This window comes from Barbus barbus, assembly GCF_936440315.1.
Source record: "Barbus barbus genome assembly, chromosome: 18".
In the NCBI taxonomy this organism is placed as follows: domain Eukaryota; kingdom Metazoa; phylum Chordata; class Actinopteri; order Cypriniformes; family Cyprinidae; genus Barbus; species Barbus barbus.
The window spans coordinates 28,187,917-28,205,447 of record NC_136746.1 but is presented as its reverse complement, the minus strand read 5'-3'; the positions used below and the strand labels follow the sequence as shown (position 1 = coordinate 28,205,447).

General features: G+C 36.4%; 2 protein-coding genes across 8 annotated transcripts in view; both read left to right on the top strand.

Moving 5' to 3' along the window:
• The window catches only part of LOC306884029 (golgin subfamily A member 4-like), a 48,061-nt gene extending 39,553 nt beyond the window's left edge, over window positions 1-8,508 (top strand). For all 7 annotated transcript variants that reach the window (XR_013785408.1, XM_079439637.1, XM_079439639.1 and 4 more), the window contains 3 exons: window positions 2,991-3,088; window positions 5,533-5,619; window positions 7,466-8,508. Coding sequence is in view for 6 of the 7 variants with exons in the window: in XM_079439637.1 (XP_079295763.1) it covers window positions 2,991-3,088; window positions 5,533-5,619; window positions 7,466-7,480 (200 nt within the window). In the remaining variant the exon portion in view is untranslated. The remainder of the gene's footprint in view (window positions 1-2,990; window positions 3,089-5,532; window positions 5,620-7,465) is intronic.
• A 1,046-nt stretch (window positions 8,509-9,554) lies between these two features.
• Window positions 9,555-17,531, top strand: part of itga9 (integrin, alpha 9) — an 87,421-nt gene continuing 79,444 nt past the window's right edge. Inside the window, exons 1-2 of the mRNA XM_079439339.1 lie at window positions 9,555-9,968; window positions 11,413-11,540. Coding sequence (XP_079295465.1) covers window positions 9,781-9,968; window positions 11,413-11,540 — 316 coding nt within the window. The 5' untranslated portion in view covers window positions 9,555-9,780. The remainder of the gene's footprint in view (window positions 9,969-11,412; window positions 11,541-17,531) is intronic.

The following is a 17,531-nucleotide window of genomic DNA, read 5'->3' as shown; positions in this document are numbered from 1 at the left end:
TGCTGCTGAAAATTCAGCTTTGATTACAGAAATAAATTAGATTTAAAAATGTATTCAAATAGAAAACAGTTACTTGAAACTAATAATAATATTCCAAAATATTATTTTGAAAGCTTGAAATTAGATGTTTAAGGAACCAATTTTGAACACTAAAAGGCAGCAACCATGGGAGAATCAACTCTAAATTTCAACACAATTTGACATTAACAAGTTGCTAAGATTACAAAGAGACACCAGTTAGCACAAAATACATAACGCACCATTATGGGTTAAATTTGTGTCCATTGTGCAGTTCTTAAACTGAAGTGCTCTCAACTTGACAGTCTTATTGGATAAATCAAACTTCCTGGATTGTTTTTTTTCACAGATATTGTTGCAATGCTTTCTGTAGTTGCTTAATCTACAAAATATACTTGCAATGCTGAATTTGTCTTCTTGTTGGGAGTGTGTCTATGATCCCTTACAATGCTATCTAGTTAGGTGGCTCACTAGGTTTTGGAGCAGAGCCATCCTCTCTCTGCTCATAAACCACATTAAATATCCTTCTGAATATATTCCCAGATGACTGTCTTTTGAAGATATCTCCGTCTTTGACGTGCAGCTAAAGAATCCGCCTGTTTTCCGCTCCCTCAAACCTAATACACACACAAACCCGTCTGCTTATCCTCACTGTCTGCTTATCTGTGTGGCCTCTACATTAAAGGGACAGTAGTTTATGAAGTCTTTTTGACCTTCTGACTGCCTCCCATGAATTCCTCGTTAGTCATTCACAAGAGACAAGCTGCCTCAGAGATGCCCCAAAAATTGCCTGTTTTTCTATATATGTTTGATAGAGTACTGGAATGATTTATGGTACTTTTTTATGTTTTCTCTGCATTGATTTCTGTATTATTTATGGAGTTTGTTCATTATCCATTCAACAGTTTAAGGATGTGCTAATGGCGGTAGTAAACCAGTCCCTCTCTATCATTCAAACAGCATTGTTCTGGAGATGAGACCGATCGGTGTGGCTCATGTTACATCTCTGTTGGCCCAACTGGGCTGATCTGGGGTCAGTTGGGGAGGTCGGGTTATTTATTAGCCCCTCATTTCTCCATGCTTCCTGATCAAAGGCCTGTTTGGGTTTCAGCGGCAGCTTGAGTTCCAGCTCTCTCCGTCAAGCCACCCCAGTGTCTTCAGCACTGGTTAAATGGGCTTTCCAGAGGGACACACGTCTCCTTCTGCTAATTGCCAGTCATTCACAGGTTTAATGAAGCAAGACGGCTGACTGATCGGTTGTACCTCCTGTGCTGTTTGTGCACGCTAGATACTGTAATGCAAAAGACAGTTTCACTTAAACTAATTGCTTAATCCTTACATCACTTCCATGAGACATCACTGAAGATTTACTGCACATCTGGGGTGCTTGTGATGCTTATAATATTTACCACATGTGCATATTCTTTTAAGCAAGAGCATGTACACTATTGTTCAAAAGTTTGGGGTCGGTAAGATTGTTTAAATGTTTATGACAGAATCCACTTCACTTCAGGCTGCATTTATTTGATTAAAAATACAGTAAAACTTTAAAATATTATTCTTTGCTTAATAGAAAGTTCAAAAGAACACCATTTATTTGAAATAGAAATTATTGTAGTATTTTAAAATGTCTTTATCGTCGTATTTGATCAGTTCAATGCATCCTTGCTGAATAAAAGTATTAATTTCTTTAAAAAAGAAAAGACCCCAAACTTTTTATGCATATAAGTACTTTTGTTATTTATTACGTGCATCTAATGCATCACTTTTCGTGAGGTACAAAATTGTGTTCTTCTCCCTAATTAATACATAAACAGTTGTGTTTTCTAAAATGTGACGAGTGAGGCGTAGTGGTTGAGCTGGGCTGGTTAATGTGGTGTTGTTCTCTTTACATCATGTTTTCCATGGTATCCAACAGCGCAGAAACCTGCCCGCCCATCGCCAGCTTTATGACATGATTCTTTCAAAATAACTTAAATTGGTTTTTGTTCATTCACGGTCTTAACGTCTCCTGTTCCGTTTCTGCTCTCACTTCTTTATCCATTAAAAGCAGGGTGGAAAACGGAAAGGCCCCCACCTCGACTGAGCCAAAGCTTCTTGTATTTAGCCACAATGCTGTCATTATAGTCTTCCAGTGCTGCTGCGAGCCGCTGGAAGTGAGGCGCGTCTAGCGCTCTGATTTACCGGCTGATTATTGCCACGCAAAGGTCGCGGGGTGTGTGTTTAATGAATGTATTGAGTGTATGAGTGCGTGCTTATCTTATTGCTGTTAAAGCAAGGGAAAATTGTCCTCAATCACCAGCACACATTCTGAAAGATTAACTCTTACTATCGCTCAAACTTCAGATTTGAACCAACCCCCTAAACGGAGGTATTAAAAGGTATTTCTTCTACACTCTTAAAAATAGAGGTTTGAAAAAGGGGGTTTTCACAACGCTGCCACAGAAGAACCATTTTTGGTTCCTCAAAGAACCTTTCAGTCAACAGTTCATAGAACCACTTTTTTTCCTTGTGTGAAGAACATTTTATTAATTTTTTTCCACTATAAGAACCTTTTGTTAAATGGAGGGTTAAAGGTTCTTTATGGAATCATCGATGCCAGTAAAGAACCTTTTTTATAAGTATGCACCAGCATCATGGTAAACATATTCAATCTAAAAGTCTAGTTGCATTTGTAGCAATGCATCATTTGATTTTCTGTTATTTACATCCTCTCCGACTCTCTTGGTTCAACTCTTAGAAGATGATGGTTGGTGCTGAGTGTTTGGAGGATTTATATGTTCGTCATCTGGCTGCTCTGGTTTTAATTATGTTCAGCAGAACTGGGGTGAATGAGGGAACAGCCAAGTTTTTGTACAGGCTGTGCTTTAAAAACAACAACTGTTTCCTCTAAAACCGAGCTTAATGTCTCTAATGCTCTTAGATACTCTGAAAATGATTATGATGAATCTGCTGTTTGTTTGTTTCTACAGATTTGTCACACAACAGCGCGGACCCCTTCAGTGAGCTGACCGAATTCGAGTACCTCAGGAAGGTCCTGTTTGAGTACATGATGGGAAGAGAGACAAAGGTACATTTTAGGGGTTATTATTACACTTTATGAGATGTCATTCAAGGAGGGACTGTTTTTGGGTCATTAATGTTATGCAGTATTTGAACAGAATTGTTTTTTTAATGTTATGCAGTATTTGAACAGAATTGTTGAAATTACCCTTCTTTTTATTAAGAGAAACAAGGTATAATAGAAAAACTAGAAATATTCTCTGGTCAAGCATTAGGCACTTAGAAATTTAATAAATTTATATATATTTTTAATTTAATTTATTAAAACTTAAAAAAATGATTAAATGGCATCACAAATATTAATCTAAAGTTAGGGATTGAGTATGCTTACATGAGGATCAGTGTTGTTATTGTTAGCTAAAACTTTTGAAAATCATGTTTATTTAAATAAAGCTGAAATAAATATTAGATAAAAAAAAACTTTAATGAAAATTAGAAATGCTTCTTTGGCAACTAAAAGTTAAATAAGTTGAAGTGCTGAAATTACTAAAACAGAAATGAAATAAAAGCTTAGTAGAAATATTTGAAAACTTTTAAAAGCATTAAAAAACTTACTAACATTGAGAAAAAATGCAAATTTAAACCAAAACCTGAAAATATAAAAATAAAAGCTAATTGAAAATATTAATAAATGCTTAGTAGATACTAAATAAATAAGTAGTAGATAAATAATATTGATTATATAATGTTGATTTCAAGCATTTTTTTAAAACTATATTTTGAAATATTGGTAATATCAGCTATTATGCCTTAATATATTCAGCCAGCATATTAAGATTATGGGCACAAGAAAATGTAGCTACTGCATATGTAGGAAAGACCCATTTAAAGATAAACATAATAATACATTAAACTAATAATAATTTGGGGGAAGGATGCAGTAAATAAGTGTGACAGGGAGTCCGGATGGAAGCCTGTAAAATGATTCATTCCCACGAAAACTCCCACCAGCTGTTTGTGTTCGCTTAGCAGGACCCTAATGAGCGAATCTTGTCCGTTTAGCCAGGACTAATTAACGGCCCGGTTGTCGCCGCCCTGAAGCCAGCGGGATTCTCCCTCGCCGCTAATAAACAGTCAGGTCTTTATAACGTCTCAACAGGCCTCCCTGTAAGAGAGGATGTCCGGCGGGCGGCCCGGTGGCTCGTTCTCATCACATGACCCAGTAGCGCCTGCCATTTAAGAGAGTTGCTCGGGTGAGCTGGTTCTGATTAGTGCCGCATACGAGCGCTGGCAGATCTGTCTAGGGCTGATTACCCAGCAGGCTGCAGATAATGAGCATTTTGTCTTAGCGAGATGTAATTGCTCACAGAACAGTGTGGAGCAGCAGATCTACTAAAGATGGGCGGCAACATTGTTGTTGTTAACTAAAACTAAAAATATATATTTTTTAAATTGTTAATTGAAATAAAGCCAACTTAAACAAAAAAACTTTTAGAAATGAGAAAAACTGAAATAAAATAAGTTTATGTACTAAACTTACTAAAACTCTTAATGGAAATACAAATTAATGCTAATTAGATTTTGGGTTTGTGTGTGTGTGTGTGTGTGTGTGTGTAAACAAAATAATAATAATAAAAAAAAGACAAAACAACAAAATTAATAAAACCTACATTAAACTTAACACTTAAATATAAAAATAAATAAAATAATAAAAATATATAAAATATTAAAATAAATAATATAAAATAATTAAAATTAAATACTATAATATAAAATACTAAAATGTGTGTACACAGTATTATTTATATACATATACATATTTATATGCTCTCTTTCTCTATAAAAACAACTAATAAAAATTATAAAAGCATATACAGTGACTAAAAGTTCAACTAAAAATAAAATTTAATTAATATTAATTTATTATTTTTTATTAATACAATTTATACACAATACTAGCTACTATAATAGTATATAAAAAATTCTAAAATTACACTGAGTATTGATTTGTTTTTTGTAAAATACTTTGTTTACATTCTTTCACAAAATTTCATAAAACAAACTATAATAGTGTCAGAACATCTGTGTGTGCCCATGCATGCATGCTTCACTCCTTCATGTTGTTTTCCAGTTAAACTGTTTTCACCAACCTATGATATGAGACTTGTTTAGTTAAATAAAGACCTCATAGGAGAAAATGGGGAACATGACTGATGAACAAATGTAATCATTTTAAAGGAACAGTTCGCCTAAAACTAAAAATGATGTCATCGTTTACAGTCTCTGGTCCCCATTGACTTCCATAGTATTTTTTCCATGCAATGGAAGTCAGCGAGGACCACCTACAGTTTGGTTACACACATTCTTCAAAATATCTTCCTATAAAATGATGAGAGTAGTAAACTATTCTTTTAAGTTGTCATTTCTTGCTCTTAAATAACATACTGTAACATTTAATGCAGAATTTCAGCTTCATCTCTTTTGTTTTTCTATTGCATCTTGTTTCTTCAGACAATGGCCAAAGTCATAACATCCATGCTGAAGTTTCCTCCGGACCAGGCGCAGAAGGTTCTGGAGCGTGAAGATTCCCGTGTGATGGTGAGCGTTTCTTTAGTGTGCAGAAGCAGCCTTCAAAGACTCTCCGTAACTCTCCATATGTTAACACACTGACTCAAACAGGCGTCCCAGATGTGAGCACTGATGCTCATCCTGCAGTTCTTGTGCAGAGAGGGAGCCGATCAGATGCTAAATCAAGCACATATGTGCTTCTTATCGAATATTTTATGGTTCGTTATCAGGTTTCTGCAGTGTGGTCACTGTTTCCTTTCCAATGCTCCATTAAATTGATATTATATCAGGAAACTGAATTCCTGACATTTATTTCCATTTCTCCAGTTGTTTATTTGCTGCTTGTGAAATCGCTTGCTCAGGAATTCACACTTCTGGAACTATTTTGATAGCCAATAGCCTTTAGTTTACACTACCGTTTAGATTTTTAAAAATGGTTTTGAAAGAAGTCCCTTCTGCTCACCAAAACTGCATTTATTTGATCAAAAATACAGGGTCACACTTTATATTAGGTGGCCTTAACTACTATGTACTTGCATCAAAAAATGTGACCCTGGAGCACAAAACCAGTCGCTGTAGCAATAGCCAAAAATACACTGTATGGGTCAAAATGATCAATTTTTCTTTTATGCCAAAAATCATTAGGATATTGAGTAGATCATGTTCCATGAAGATATTTAGTCAATTTCTTACCGTAAATATATCAAAATGTAATTTTTGATTAGTAATATGCATTGCTAAGAACTTCATTTGGACAACTTTAAAGGCGATTTTCTCAATATTTAGTTTTTTTTTGCACCCTCAGATTCCAGATTTTCAAATAGTTGTATCTCGGCCAAATATTGTCTTATCATAACAAACCATACATCAATGGAAAGCTCATTTATTCAGCTTTCTGATAATATATATAATATAATATAAATCTCAATTTCCAAAAATTGACACTTAAGACTGGTTTTGTGGTCCAGGGTCACAAATAAGTACAATGTACTTATTGTGGTCATATTGTATTGCAAAACACTTTTGCTGCTATTGAGGTGGGATACAGGTAAGGTTAGGGACAGGTTAGGGTGGTATGGGTTGGTTTAAAGGTGGGTTAAGGTGTAAGGGATGGGTCAACAGTGTAATTATGAATGTAGTTACAGAAATTCATTACAGATGTAACTACATATAAATGTATGTACAGTGTAAAAACATATATGTACACAATAAGAGCATTGTATCAAATGATTAATTTAAATGTAAGTACATAGTGGTTAATGCCACCTAATATAAAGTGGGACCAAATACAGTAAAAACAAAAATAATCTGAAATATTATCACAGTTTAAAATAACTGTTTTCTATTTTAAATGTAATTTATTCCTGTGACGCAAAGCTGAATTTTCAGCATCATTACTCCAGTCTTCAGTGTCATCCTTCAGAAATCATTCTAATTTTCTGCTCAGGAAACATGTCTGATTATTATTAGTGTTGAAAACAGTACTGCTACTACTTCTATTTAATAAATAGAAAGTTCAAAAGCTCATTTGTAACATGTTTGACCAATTTAGTGCATCCGTGCTGAATAAAAGTATTAATTTCTTTCAAACAGTACTGTACATCACAGCCTTGAGACATGATTTTCTACTTGCTGTTTGAATTAGTTTTATTTTTAAAATATGTATATCTCAATCTCCTTAACAGCAATATAGCAACCCCCTGGCAGCCTCCTACAACACCCAAGCATCGGAACATTTTCTTAAAGAAATGTCTATGTAGCTAACGAGTTGTCAGATATTTGTTCAGATGACGTCGTGTGAAATGCAGCTGCTGGTGATTTTAATGCATGTGCCTGCAGTGACTGAGCTTCTGTTCCCCATCTGTGTGTTTTACAGCCTTGGCTCCGGTAAGGTGGAACCAGAACCGTGCCTGAGCGAACGACAGATTCTCCTGCTGCTGCTGAGAGATGCTACTGACACGAAAGAGCCTGCTCTACTTATCTCTCTCTCTCTCTGTGTGTCTGTGTGATGTGTGGTGTGTGGTGTGTGTGTGTGTGTGTGTGTGTGTGTGTGTGTGCGTGCGTGTGTGTGTGTGTGTGTGCTGTTTATGTGGTTTATGAGGACACAAATTTGTATAATGACATGGGTATGACAGAGGTATTACAATATAAAGGTGGTTTATGAGGACACTGCCTATGTCCCCGTAATTCAAAAGGCTTAAAAAACATACTAAATGGTGTTTTTTTGAAAATCTAAAAATGCACAAAGTCTCCTGTGAGGGCTAAGTTTAGGTGTAGGGTTGGTGTAGGGCAATAGCACACACAGTTTGTTCAGTATAAAAACCATTACGCCTATGGAGAGTCCCCATAAACCACAAAAACCAACGTGTGTGTGTGTGTGTGTATGGTTACTGGTACAAGGGAACTTGATTAGATTAAGAAATTTAAAGAAAATGTAAAGAATATTCTTAAATTTGTAGCTCGCCAGAAATAATTTATTACATGGATTTTTCTTGCTTTCTCTTTTTCATTTTTTTTTAGGGTAGACGGTTCTTTTTTTAAAGCTGCATTTGTATGATTTGAAGACTTGTGCAATAAGTTTGACTCTAAGTTTCAGTTTGGTTGATTCGTATCATTCGTGATTTGTATTCCTGTTTTTCTCTGTTTTAAGGTGAAATGAAATGACCCTTTAACTCTCTGCACAGCACATGTACGATACAAAGACAGGCTCACAGTATGCGGATTGTTTACTATGTTTTTGTTTGTTTGTTTGTTTTTGTAACTTGATACTGTATTTTCGGGGAAACTGACTAATTAGAACCACGCTTCATATTGTAAATAATCATTGTTGGAAAAAAAAGGCTATAAATCTCTGTCATAGGGCACTTTGAGACAGTTAATACATTTTAAGACAATTAATAAAGTTTTATTTACACTACATTGAAATCTTCTCTCTGCATGCAGCTCTTGTAACACTGCTGTATGTTGCAGTTGTCAGGTAAGACTGGTGAAGCATTAATCTAATTCTCACTATAATGTAGACACTGTTGGCCAAATAATGTACAAGTGTGCAAAGATTTTGTGCAAGGGATATTGTGGTACTGAATGATTTCCACAGTCAGCTACCGTGATTTTTATGGACCTCCAAAAAACAAAAGCATTAAACATTAATTTTTTAGTGTAACTTAATACTAATAAGATTTCAGTAATAATATTACAGTCACCATCCATAAAACAGCTACTTACCTACTGATTTGAAATCCAACCATCCATAAGCTATGCTGTTACAACTGTTGCCAGAAAGTAATAAGTAACTTTTGGAAGGAGCAAATGAGTACACATAAATATTTAGATTAATACACAACAGAATATATATCTCCAATAAAAAAATCACACATTTTATTTTTTTAAGATATGCTCTTAAGAATTAGCAAAATTAAAATGTGTGTGATATTATCACCAATCATAAAAAAACAAGATCTCCTTTTTAAATAGACAAGGATGTATACTCTTTAATACTCTTAAGCAGTGCTCGAATTGAATCAAGTCTTATGGGGGGTCCCCACCATCAGACTTTTTTTTTTTTTTGGTGGGGGTGGGGGTTAGTCTCGCAATATACAATTTATACAAAATAAACAATATATTTGATCATAATATGCATAACTATATACTATTTAATGTTGCATAACAAAGAGAGATAAGCTACTATTCTTCTTTTAAATGGCTTACTCCAAGTAAAAATGTCTGAGGGACCCCCCTAAGTCTATTTTTTACTTCTTATGGGGGGTCCCTAATGCCTTATGGGGGGTCCCGGATCCCCCCAGCCCCCCTTCAATTCGAGCAGTGCTCTTAAGGCCTATTAATCAAACCTATGCTACAGTATGCGGTAAGCCGTGCAGTACTGGGAGCTGTCGGTAGGTGTCGCCAGTGCACGCGGCGCTGCTGTCATGTGAAACGTGATGCTCGCGCGCAACAACACACGCGTCAGCGCGAGCGCGGCGCTTTAATGCAGAGAGAAACTCCAGAGACGCAGCAGAAGAGAAGAGCCAAACCTCCGATTCACAAGCTCAAACTCTGTGTTTGCATGCGCTTAATTCCCAACTTTAAGAAAAGGACGTGGTGTAGTTATATAAATGTAGTTTTTCCATTATTTTTGGGACTCTATAGACAGATTTAATAGCTTTTATAAAGTTCTCATCAGCTTGACTGAGGATGCACAACAGAATGACGGATCTTTCTACGCGGAAAAGACGCGCTTTGGATGTTTTTGTGTATTTGTGTTTGGTTTCTTTGGCTTATTCCTTCAACATTGACTTACAACATCCCGTGGTCTTCCGAGGACCAGATGCGACGTTTTTTGGATATTCGGTCTTGGAGCACGTCCATGACAACACACGCTGGTGAGTACATGATCAGAGACAGAATTAACATTTATACACTCAGTTATGCGCGTTTTAATGCTGAAAAATAGATTTTAAAGGCGTCTTCTCTCTGTGGAAGTTTCCAAAATTGTCTTTTGGCGCCCCTAGTACAGTAAGCCAAAGGTCAACTGTCTTAAGACTTTATAAAAACTAAAGTTTTATCGATAATGAATCCGTACTTAGCCTAAGTTTTGCCGCAACGGAAAGCGCTCGAGGCGGTCTTCTGTTGCCAAGGTTACCACCTCCGGTAAACGGCACTTTTCTCGAGCATCAGGTGAAAATAATCGCGCGGACTAACTTGTAATTTAACTTGTGTGGTCACTGAAATCTTCTTAATGATAAATATGAATAATTAAAACTGGTCTAAATGTAATCTATACTTAAAAAAAAAAAAAAAAAACAAGCCGTCTGTTGAAAAATCGAGAAATGTCATCACGTTGGTTCCGCTAGCACAATACATCACATGTAAAGTATCTTAAACGCGTTTTATGTAGTTTTATATTTAATAAATCTGTAATGAAAGGATAAATAACGACAGTACTCACTTCCGTCGCTATGGTTACCTCAGGCGAATGCTAATTCTGAACGCTAACATCGGTTTAGCTTTAGGAGAAACATTCATTATTTACGTTTTCTGTGTGAATTGTCTTGTGTATTTTGATTTATCTTTGTGTTAATGTCGCAGTGGCTCCAAAAAAAAATCATTTAGACTAAATCTAATTAAATTATTGCGGTTAGATGATCAAATATCAAACCAAGTTGCATATATTTTGAAACTAGGCTATTCAATCTATTAGAAGTCTGTTTCAAACCATGTTGATTAAAAGTCACTAAGCAAAAATTTATAAGAATATGCTGTTAATTCTGGTGTTAGAGATCCTCCTGCATTTGGACAATGACCTTTGGTTTGATGTTTTGTTGTCTAATCTAATTCAGCTCATTATGTATGCAACTCTTTAGCATTAATCGACTCAGGCTGGTGGTTTTGCTTACTTTTATAACTCAACTCTTGCCATTACATTTCTCAGACATGCAACGTTTTAAAAAGTCTCTTATGACTCTACAGATGTTAAGACTTTCCTCTAAGGGCTGTCCTGAAGTTTAAAGGGAAACACTGGCCAGCGCCCAAATCATTGCCTTTGCTTCAGTGGAGATGATGATGTAGTTCTTGCATCACCGAATTTTAGAGCCAAACCATGACAGTATGACAAGGCAGAACCACCTCCAGGGCTAATTCACTTATTAGGCATCCCTAGTATTCATCCATGACACTTAGACAAAACACAGACCTACAAAGAATAGTTTTGTTTTCCATTTTGTAATGATAAAAAACTGTATCAATTGACTTTTGTCCCAGGCGCAACCCAAGTTGCATGTAGTGTTGTGATGTACAGTGACAGTATGTTTCTCCTGATGTCTGTAGGATTGTGGTCGGGGCTCCTAGAGCAAACTCATCATTCAGCAGTTCAGTTCAGTCCCCTGGAGCCGTATACAAGTGCCGGATCCGCAACAACCCAGAGCAACGCTGCACTGAGATGGACCTCGGGAGAGGTGTGTGTGCATCTCACATGATCTCACAAATATCCAGAGTACACATCTTACTTTAACTGCATACATATAGTATACTCACATAAACCCATATATACTATATAGCAAATCTCAGCTGCGTGATTGTTTTTATCATCACAAAATGTGACTATATTACTGTCCGGCTCTATTCGTAATCATACAGTATGCTCGCATATTTTCACAGAAGTAACTATATTATCGTCCGGGTCTTTATATAAGTTTGGTATGTACAACTTTCTCTTGATACAGTATACTTTTGTTTAAAGCAATATGAACTATATAGCAAATGTGATTGTTTATATAATCAAAAAATGTAGTTTTATATATTTATATATATAAAATTATTGATTTATATCCAACTTTTTATAGAAAGCTGTGCAATAATATAGCTCTCTGTATAAAGTTGGATATACATTATATCAAACTTTATTTGCCTACATAAAGTCCACTAACATAAGGGGATTGTTAATACTAAATCTCAACTGCTTGATTTTTTTTATTTAATCACAAAATGTAACCGTATTATCGCCCAGCTCTTTATATAATTGGATATATATCCAACTTTACCCTGCATGCATACAGTATACTTGCATATGGTGATATATATCATATAGCAAATATTAATGGCTTTATTGCTTGCATCCTCACAAAATGTAGGTTTATTATCGCCCAGCTCTTTATATATAGTCGGATACATATCCAAATTTAATTTACCCACATACAAGATTCGATAGTTTATTGAGTGAGTGAGTGAGTGAGTGAAGTGACATTCAGTCAAGTATGGTGACCCATACTCGGAATTCGTGCTCTGTATTTAACCCATCCAACGTGCACACACACAGCAGTGAACACACACACACCGTGAACACACACCCGGAGCAGTGGGCAGCCATTTTATGCTGCAGCACCCGGGGAGCAGTTGGGGGTTCGGTGCTCAAGGGCACCTCAGTCGTGGTATTGAGGGTGGAGAGAGCGCTGGACATTCACTCCCCCCACCTACAATCCCTGCCAGCCCGAGACTCGAACCTGCAACCTTTGGATTACGAGTCCGACTCTCTAACCATTAGGCCACGACTTCCCCCTTATTGTCCTTTGTAGAGGAAACAGTCTGTTACTCCATACAATAAAATTCTTACTCTGTGAATCCTCTCAGTAGCCTATGGCATAAAGTTAAGGGCATCAAAATAAAAGACACAATATGTAGATTACAAATTTGCAATTACAAAGATTGCTGAAATTGCAAGATTACTAATTGTGCGAAAAATGCAAGAAACAAAATCATTTCATGTATAATGTGCACAGTGCGCAATGTAAACGAAGAAGACCTGCATGTGCAAAGTCCTGTTGTTGCAATTGAAAAAGTATGTGTGTGTGCAATGGAAAAAGGATGTATATGTGCACAAAGTATGCAGAGGTAGTCTGTAGTCTCTGATGTTATTTGCATTATGTGTGTGTGTTTGAGTGTAGACAGGATGAGGTAGTTGACACCTCAGAATCAGGGTGTAATCTACAGTATGTCTATAGTGATTGGGGGAGAGGCAGCAGATTGGAGTTGTTCACAAGCCGGATGGCCTGTGGGTAAAAACAGTTTTTTAGCCTTGATTTTCTGGCTTTAACACTCCTTTAGCATCTGCATAAAGTATACTTACGTATGGTGATAAATACCATATACTGTAGCAAATCTTAATGACTTTGTTGCTTGCATCGTTGCAAAATGTAAACTTTATTAGTGCCCAGCTCTAATCTGCTAAATTCGACTATAAGTCATGAAGATATTGTAAATGTTAACCTTCATGATTTTCTGTAAAGCTGCTTTGAAACAATTATGTATTGTGCTATACAAATACATTTGACTTCTTAAATTCATCAATTTTCTAGAATCTTGAAGAATCCAGAAGAAGAATGCATCTAAAGAACAGGTTCTAAAACGTGATCTAAAGATCTTTGGAATGTGTAAAAAGGGAAGTGAAAATGTGTTTATATATTATCATTATATCCTGTGTGAGTGTCAGATGTGCTTGTGTTTGACAGCGCCAGTTAAAATGAATAACAGCTAGAAGATGCCACCTGCACAGACAAATCAGCCGGTAAAAGAGCAGAACTGTTTTACATGGGTAGTTTAACCCAAACCACTGTACCACTGAAATCACTCATGAAGTTAAACATGGAATTTGGACCAGTCAATATTTGAAACCCAAAATGGGCGAATGTTTTAGCAGCCTTGTTTTGGTCGCTTTTAATAACTTTTCTCCCAGTTAGAATCAAAAACAGAGCTGTTATCTTATCCTGGTGTTTTCACATTACCCCTGTCATTCTAACACTCATTTTCAGCACAGATAACGGGTCGATTTACACTTTTCCTTTTGTAAATATGCATCATACTATGAGCTTGTTTATGTGATAGACAACTGACAATACCGTTGATTTTTCTTTTTAACATTATTAATATTACTGTGTGAAATCAGTTTAAATGTCTGTAGTCTGGCTCCTGAAGTATTTTGATAGAAATGATGAATGGTTTGGCTAATATTTTCCGAGCGGCTGTGCCAAGGATCCAATGTGTAGAGATCTCTTGAAGCTCTTTTCTTGTGGAGAGATGAGTGCGGTTTATGTGGCTTTAATGCGCACACTCCTGCTTCTGCTGTGTCTGACAGAACACACAAAAGCAAATGATGCGTGTCCTGGGGCCCCAGTTTTGAGTTTATATGAATCATATAGAATAAGACCCCTCAGGGCTCCCCTTGAGAAATATTGCTACTGATATGAGGGGACTAGTTTTCGCTTCTCCCAAGTGTGGTTAAAGGAATAGTTCACCCATAAAAAAGATGTTCATGTCTTTCTTTCTTCAGTTGCAAAGAAATTAAGTTTTTTGAGGAAAACATTCCAGGATTTTTTTTTTATATATAGAGTGGACTTCAATGGTGGCCAACTATTTCAAGGTCAAAAATGCAGCTTCAAAGGGCTCTACACGATCTCATTTGAGGATTAATGGCTTTATCTAGAGAAACGATTCATTTTGTTAAAAAATATATGAACATCTTGGAAGACATGGGGGTGAGTAAATTATCAGGAAATTTTTATTCTGGAAGTGGATTTATCCTTTAAGGCCGTCTGTGGATTATTTGTGGATTATTGTGATGTTTTTATCAGCTGTTTGGACTCTCATTCTGACGGCACCCATTCACTGCAGAGGATCCATTGCTGAGCAGCTACATTTGCTACATTTCTCCAAATCTGTTCTGATAACAAAACTCACCTACATCTTGGATGGCCTGAGGATGAGTACATTTTCAGACAGTTTCCATTTTGGGTGAACTTCCTTTAATTTATGTGACTATTTCTTCTGTGAAACAAGAACATTCTGCCAAACATCATACAGTATATTATGTTCCACAGTAGAAGAAAAGTCCTGCTGCTTTGGAAATTACATAAGGGTGAGTAAATTATGGCAGAATTTTGTCAGTTTTTAGTGACCTATTTCTTTAAACCTTCCGTCTGTTGTCAATTTATGAAGAATGTTTTGTGACTCTTGTGGACGGGGGTCAGATGATATCGGAGTACCATGACTAGACATTTACTCATCTGCTTGCAGACATGAAACTATTTATCGGTTACGAAATGGTCTTGATCTTGATAATTGCTAGCATATTTTGAGCAATTCTTTAGCTGTGTACTGCAGATCCTTTCTTCTCTTTTTACAGCCTTCATTGAAGTTCTTTACTGGTAAAGTGAAATGCATTGTCCTCAGTTGTTATGGGAGGTAATCCTCCACTTTCTAGTATGTTTCTTAGCTTCATCAAATACAGTAATTATGCTATTTCCTTCTAAGCAACACAGAGCCCATTCAAAGCCATATTCAGGATGAGCAATTACAATCTTTATTTAGAGTAATAGAGTCAGTTGATTGTCTGTGGGATGAGGGTTTATTGCACTGAAGTATGTGTTTTATAGTGTACTATCAGAATAGATCTGTTCCAAAACGTAGTGAGCCGATTACCTAAACTCCATTCATCATTGATTTTATGCCAAGGCAGCATTGCATGTGTTCCTTAAGGAAAAGGCAAAGCAATTGCAATTATTTCAGTGGAAGAACTGGTATAAAAGATGAGAGAAAGGTTTATTATAAATAACTTGCATTCAGCCCAGGCTTATTGTGAAAAAAACGTACCTGTTGCAACATTTCTGCAAAATGATATTATGTTGTTTTGTGCACATGTTGTGACATGTGAAATGTCCAGTGAGTGGCTCTAAAAGCACATTCAGTTTTATCCAATGAATGTGAATCTGGCAATGTTTTATTACATTGGTCGTTGTACATATTGCAGCAGTTTGGAAATTAAATGTCTGTTGAGTGGCGTTAAAAGGATAATGCATTTGAAAATAACGTATTGTACCGCCTACACTAAACCTTTGAGCTCTTTTGTGGTGTTTTGATTCGTTTTATACGTGACTCGAACCATAGTGCTTTGCATCTCAAGTGTACCAGGTGAGCTAATGAACAAGTTTACGACATCATAAAGACATACATATGGAGATGTTTATGATATGCAAATGTCAAAATGTATTAGTTTACAAATCATGTACTACGGCAAAAGTGTTTTAACATTAGTATTGTGCAAGGAACTGGCCAAAAATAAGTTTTTATTTATTGATAATCTCCTTTCATAATCAAAATTTGTGTGAAAAGGAAGAAAAGTAGTTGGTGTTTTGCTACCACTAGTGTTCATTTCAGCTGGAAAGTGCAGTGAATTGTATGTATAGGTGGGTTGATTACATTTCATACAGTAGTGGAAATTGTACAGAAATTGGGTGAAATCTAATGAAAACTGTTTGTATGTTAGTGTTGCATTGTTAGCTAAGCAACATGCTATTGCCATCCATTGGACTGAACTGTTATCGGTTGATCTGATTTGTTTAAACAGTGTTAAATAGATTCTCACCTGACACATTTTTTACCACATTCTCTGTAAACCAACCATCCATCTTAGTTGACCTTCATGATCAAAGTAGCATGCACATTTGTTTTCTTTCAGTTATCCGTTAACCGACCAGCACACTCCGGCCTCATGCTCTCTCACTACACGCTTCCAGATCTCGTCCTTCTTCCCATACCCTCGCTGAGCGGTTCACAACCAGAAGAACGTGGCACTCAGGACCCACACAGATGCGAAAACAAACACGACTGTTACGAAGATGGCCGGGGGGGAACTGGGGTCGCTGATTTGATGAGATGTTTAAAGTCTGAGGAACATTCCTCGTGCCTTCTTATTTGAAGTGATGGCCAAGATTTTTAAGAAGGGAATTCTTCTCGTGGTTTTCTTGCAGTCTTGACCTCGTGAAATATATCTGTGTTCAATGAGTAGTGTTTTTTGGATGATGCTATGCTGCTAATTGTTGAAAATAATGTTTCGTCCGTATCCCAAGCAAACTTCATCTTGGTTTTTGACAGTTTGTGTTTCCCTCCTAACTTGAGATCTGGCGCTCACCGTTGTGTGCTTTGGATGCTTCGCAGCTTTGGGGGCAAAAGCATTAACTTCAAACAGCCCAGAACAAGACGTGATTAGAACCATTTGTCCCACCTTTGACAAGCTGCTGTTTAGGAGGTAAAAGGTTGTTTCCTGATAGACTTTGTGCAATAGCTGCTAAAAAAAGTCTGGCTTATGCATTTCCATCCTAGTTAATCCTATAGTTTCTACTGGTTAGTGCTCGTCTTGCTGTTGGACAGGGGTAACCAAAATGTCCTACATGACACTGCTGCGCAAAAGTTTGGGTTTAGTAAGATTCTTAGAAGTTTTAATCAGCAAGGATGCACTAAATTGATCGAAAGTGACTGTATAGACATTTATAATGTAACAAAGGATTTCTATTTCAAATAAATGCTGTTTGCCTAAATTTTGTATTCATCAAAGAATCTTAAAAACAGCATCACAGTTTCCACAAAAATGAAGCCGCACAACATTCATAATAATAAGT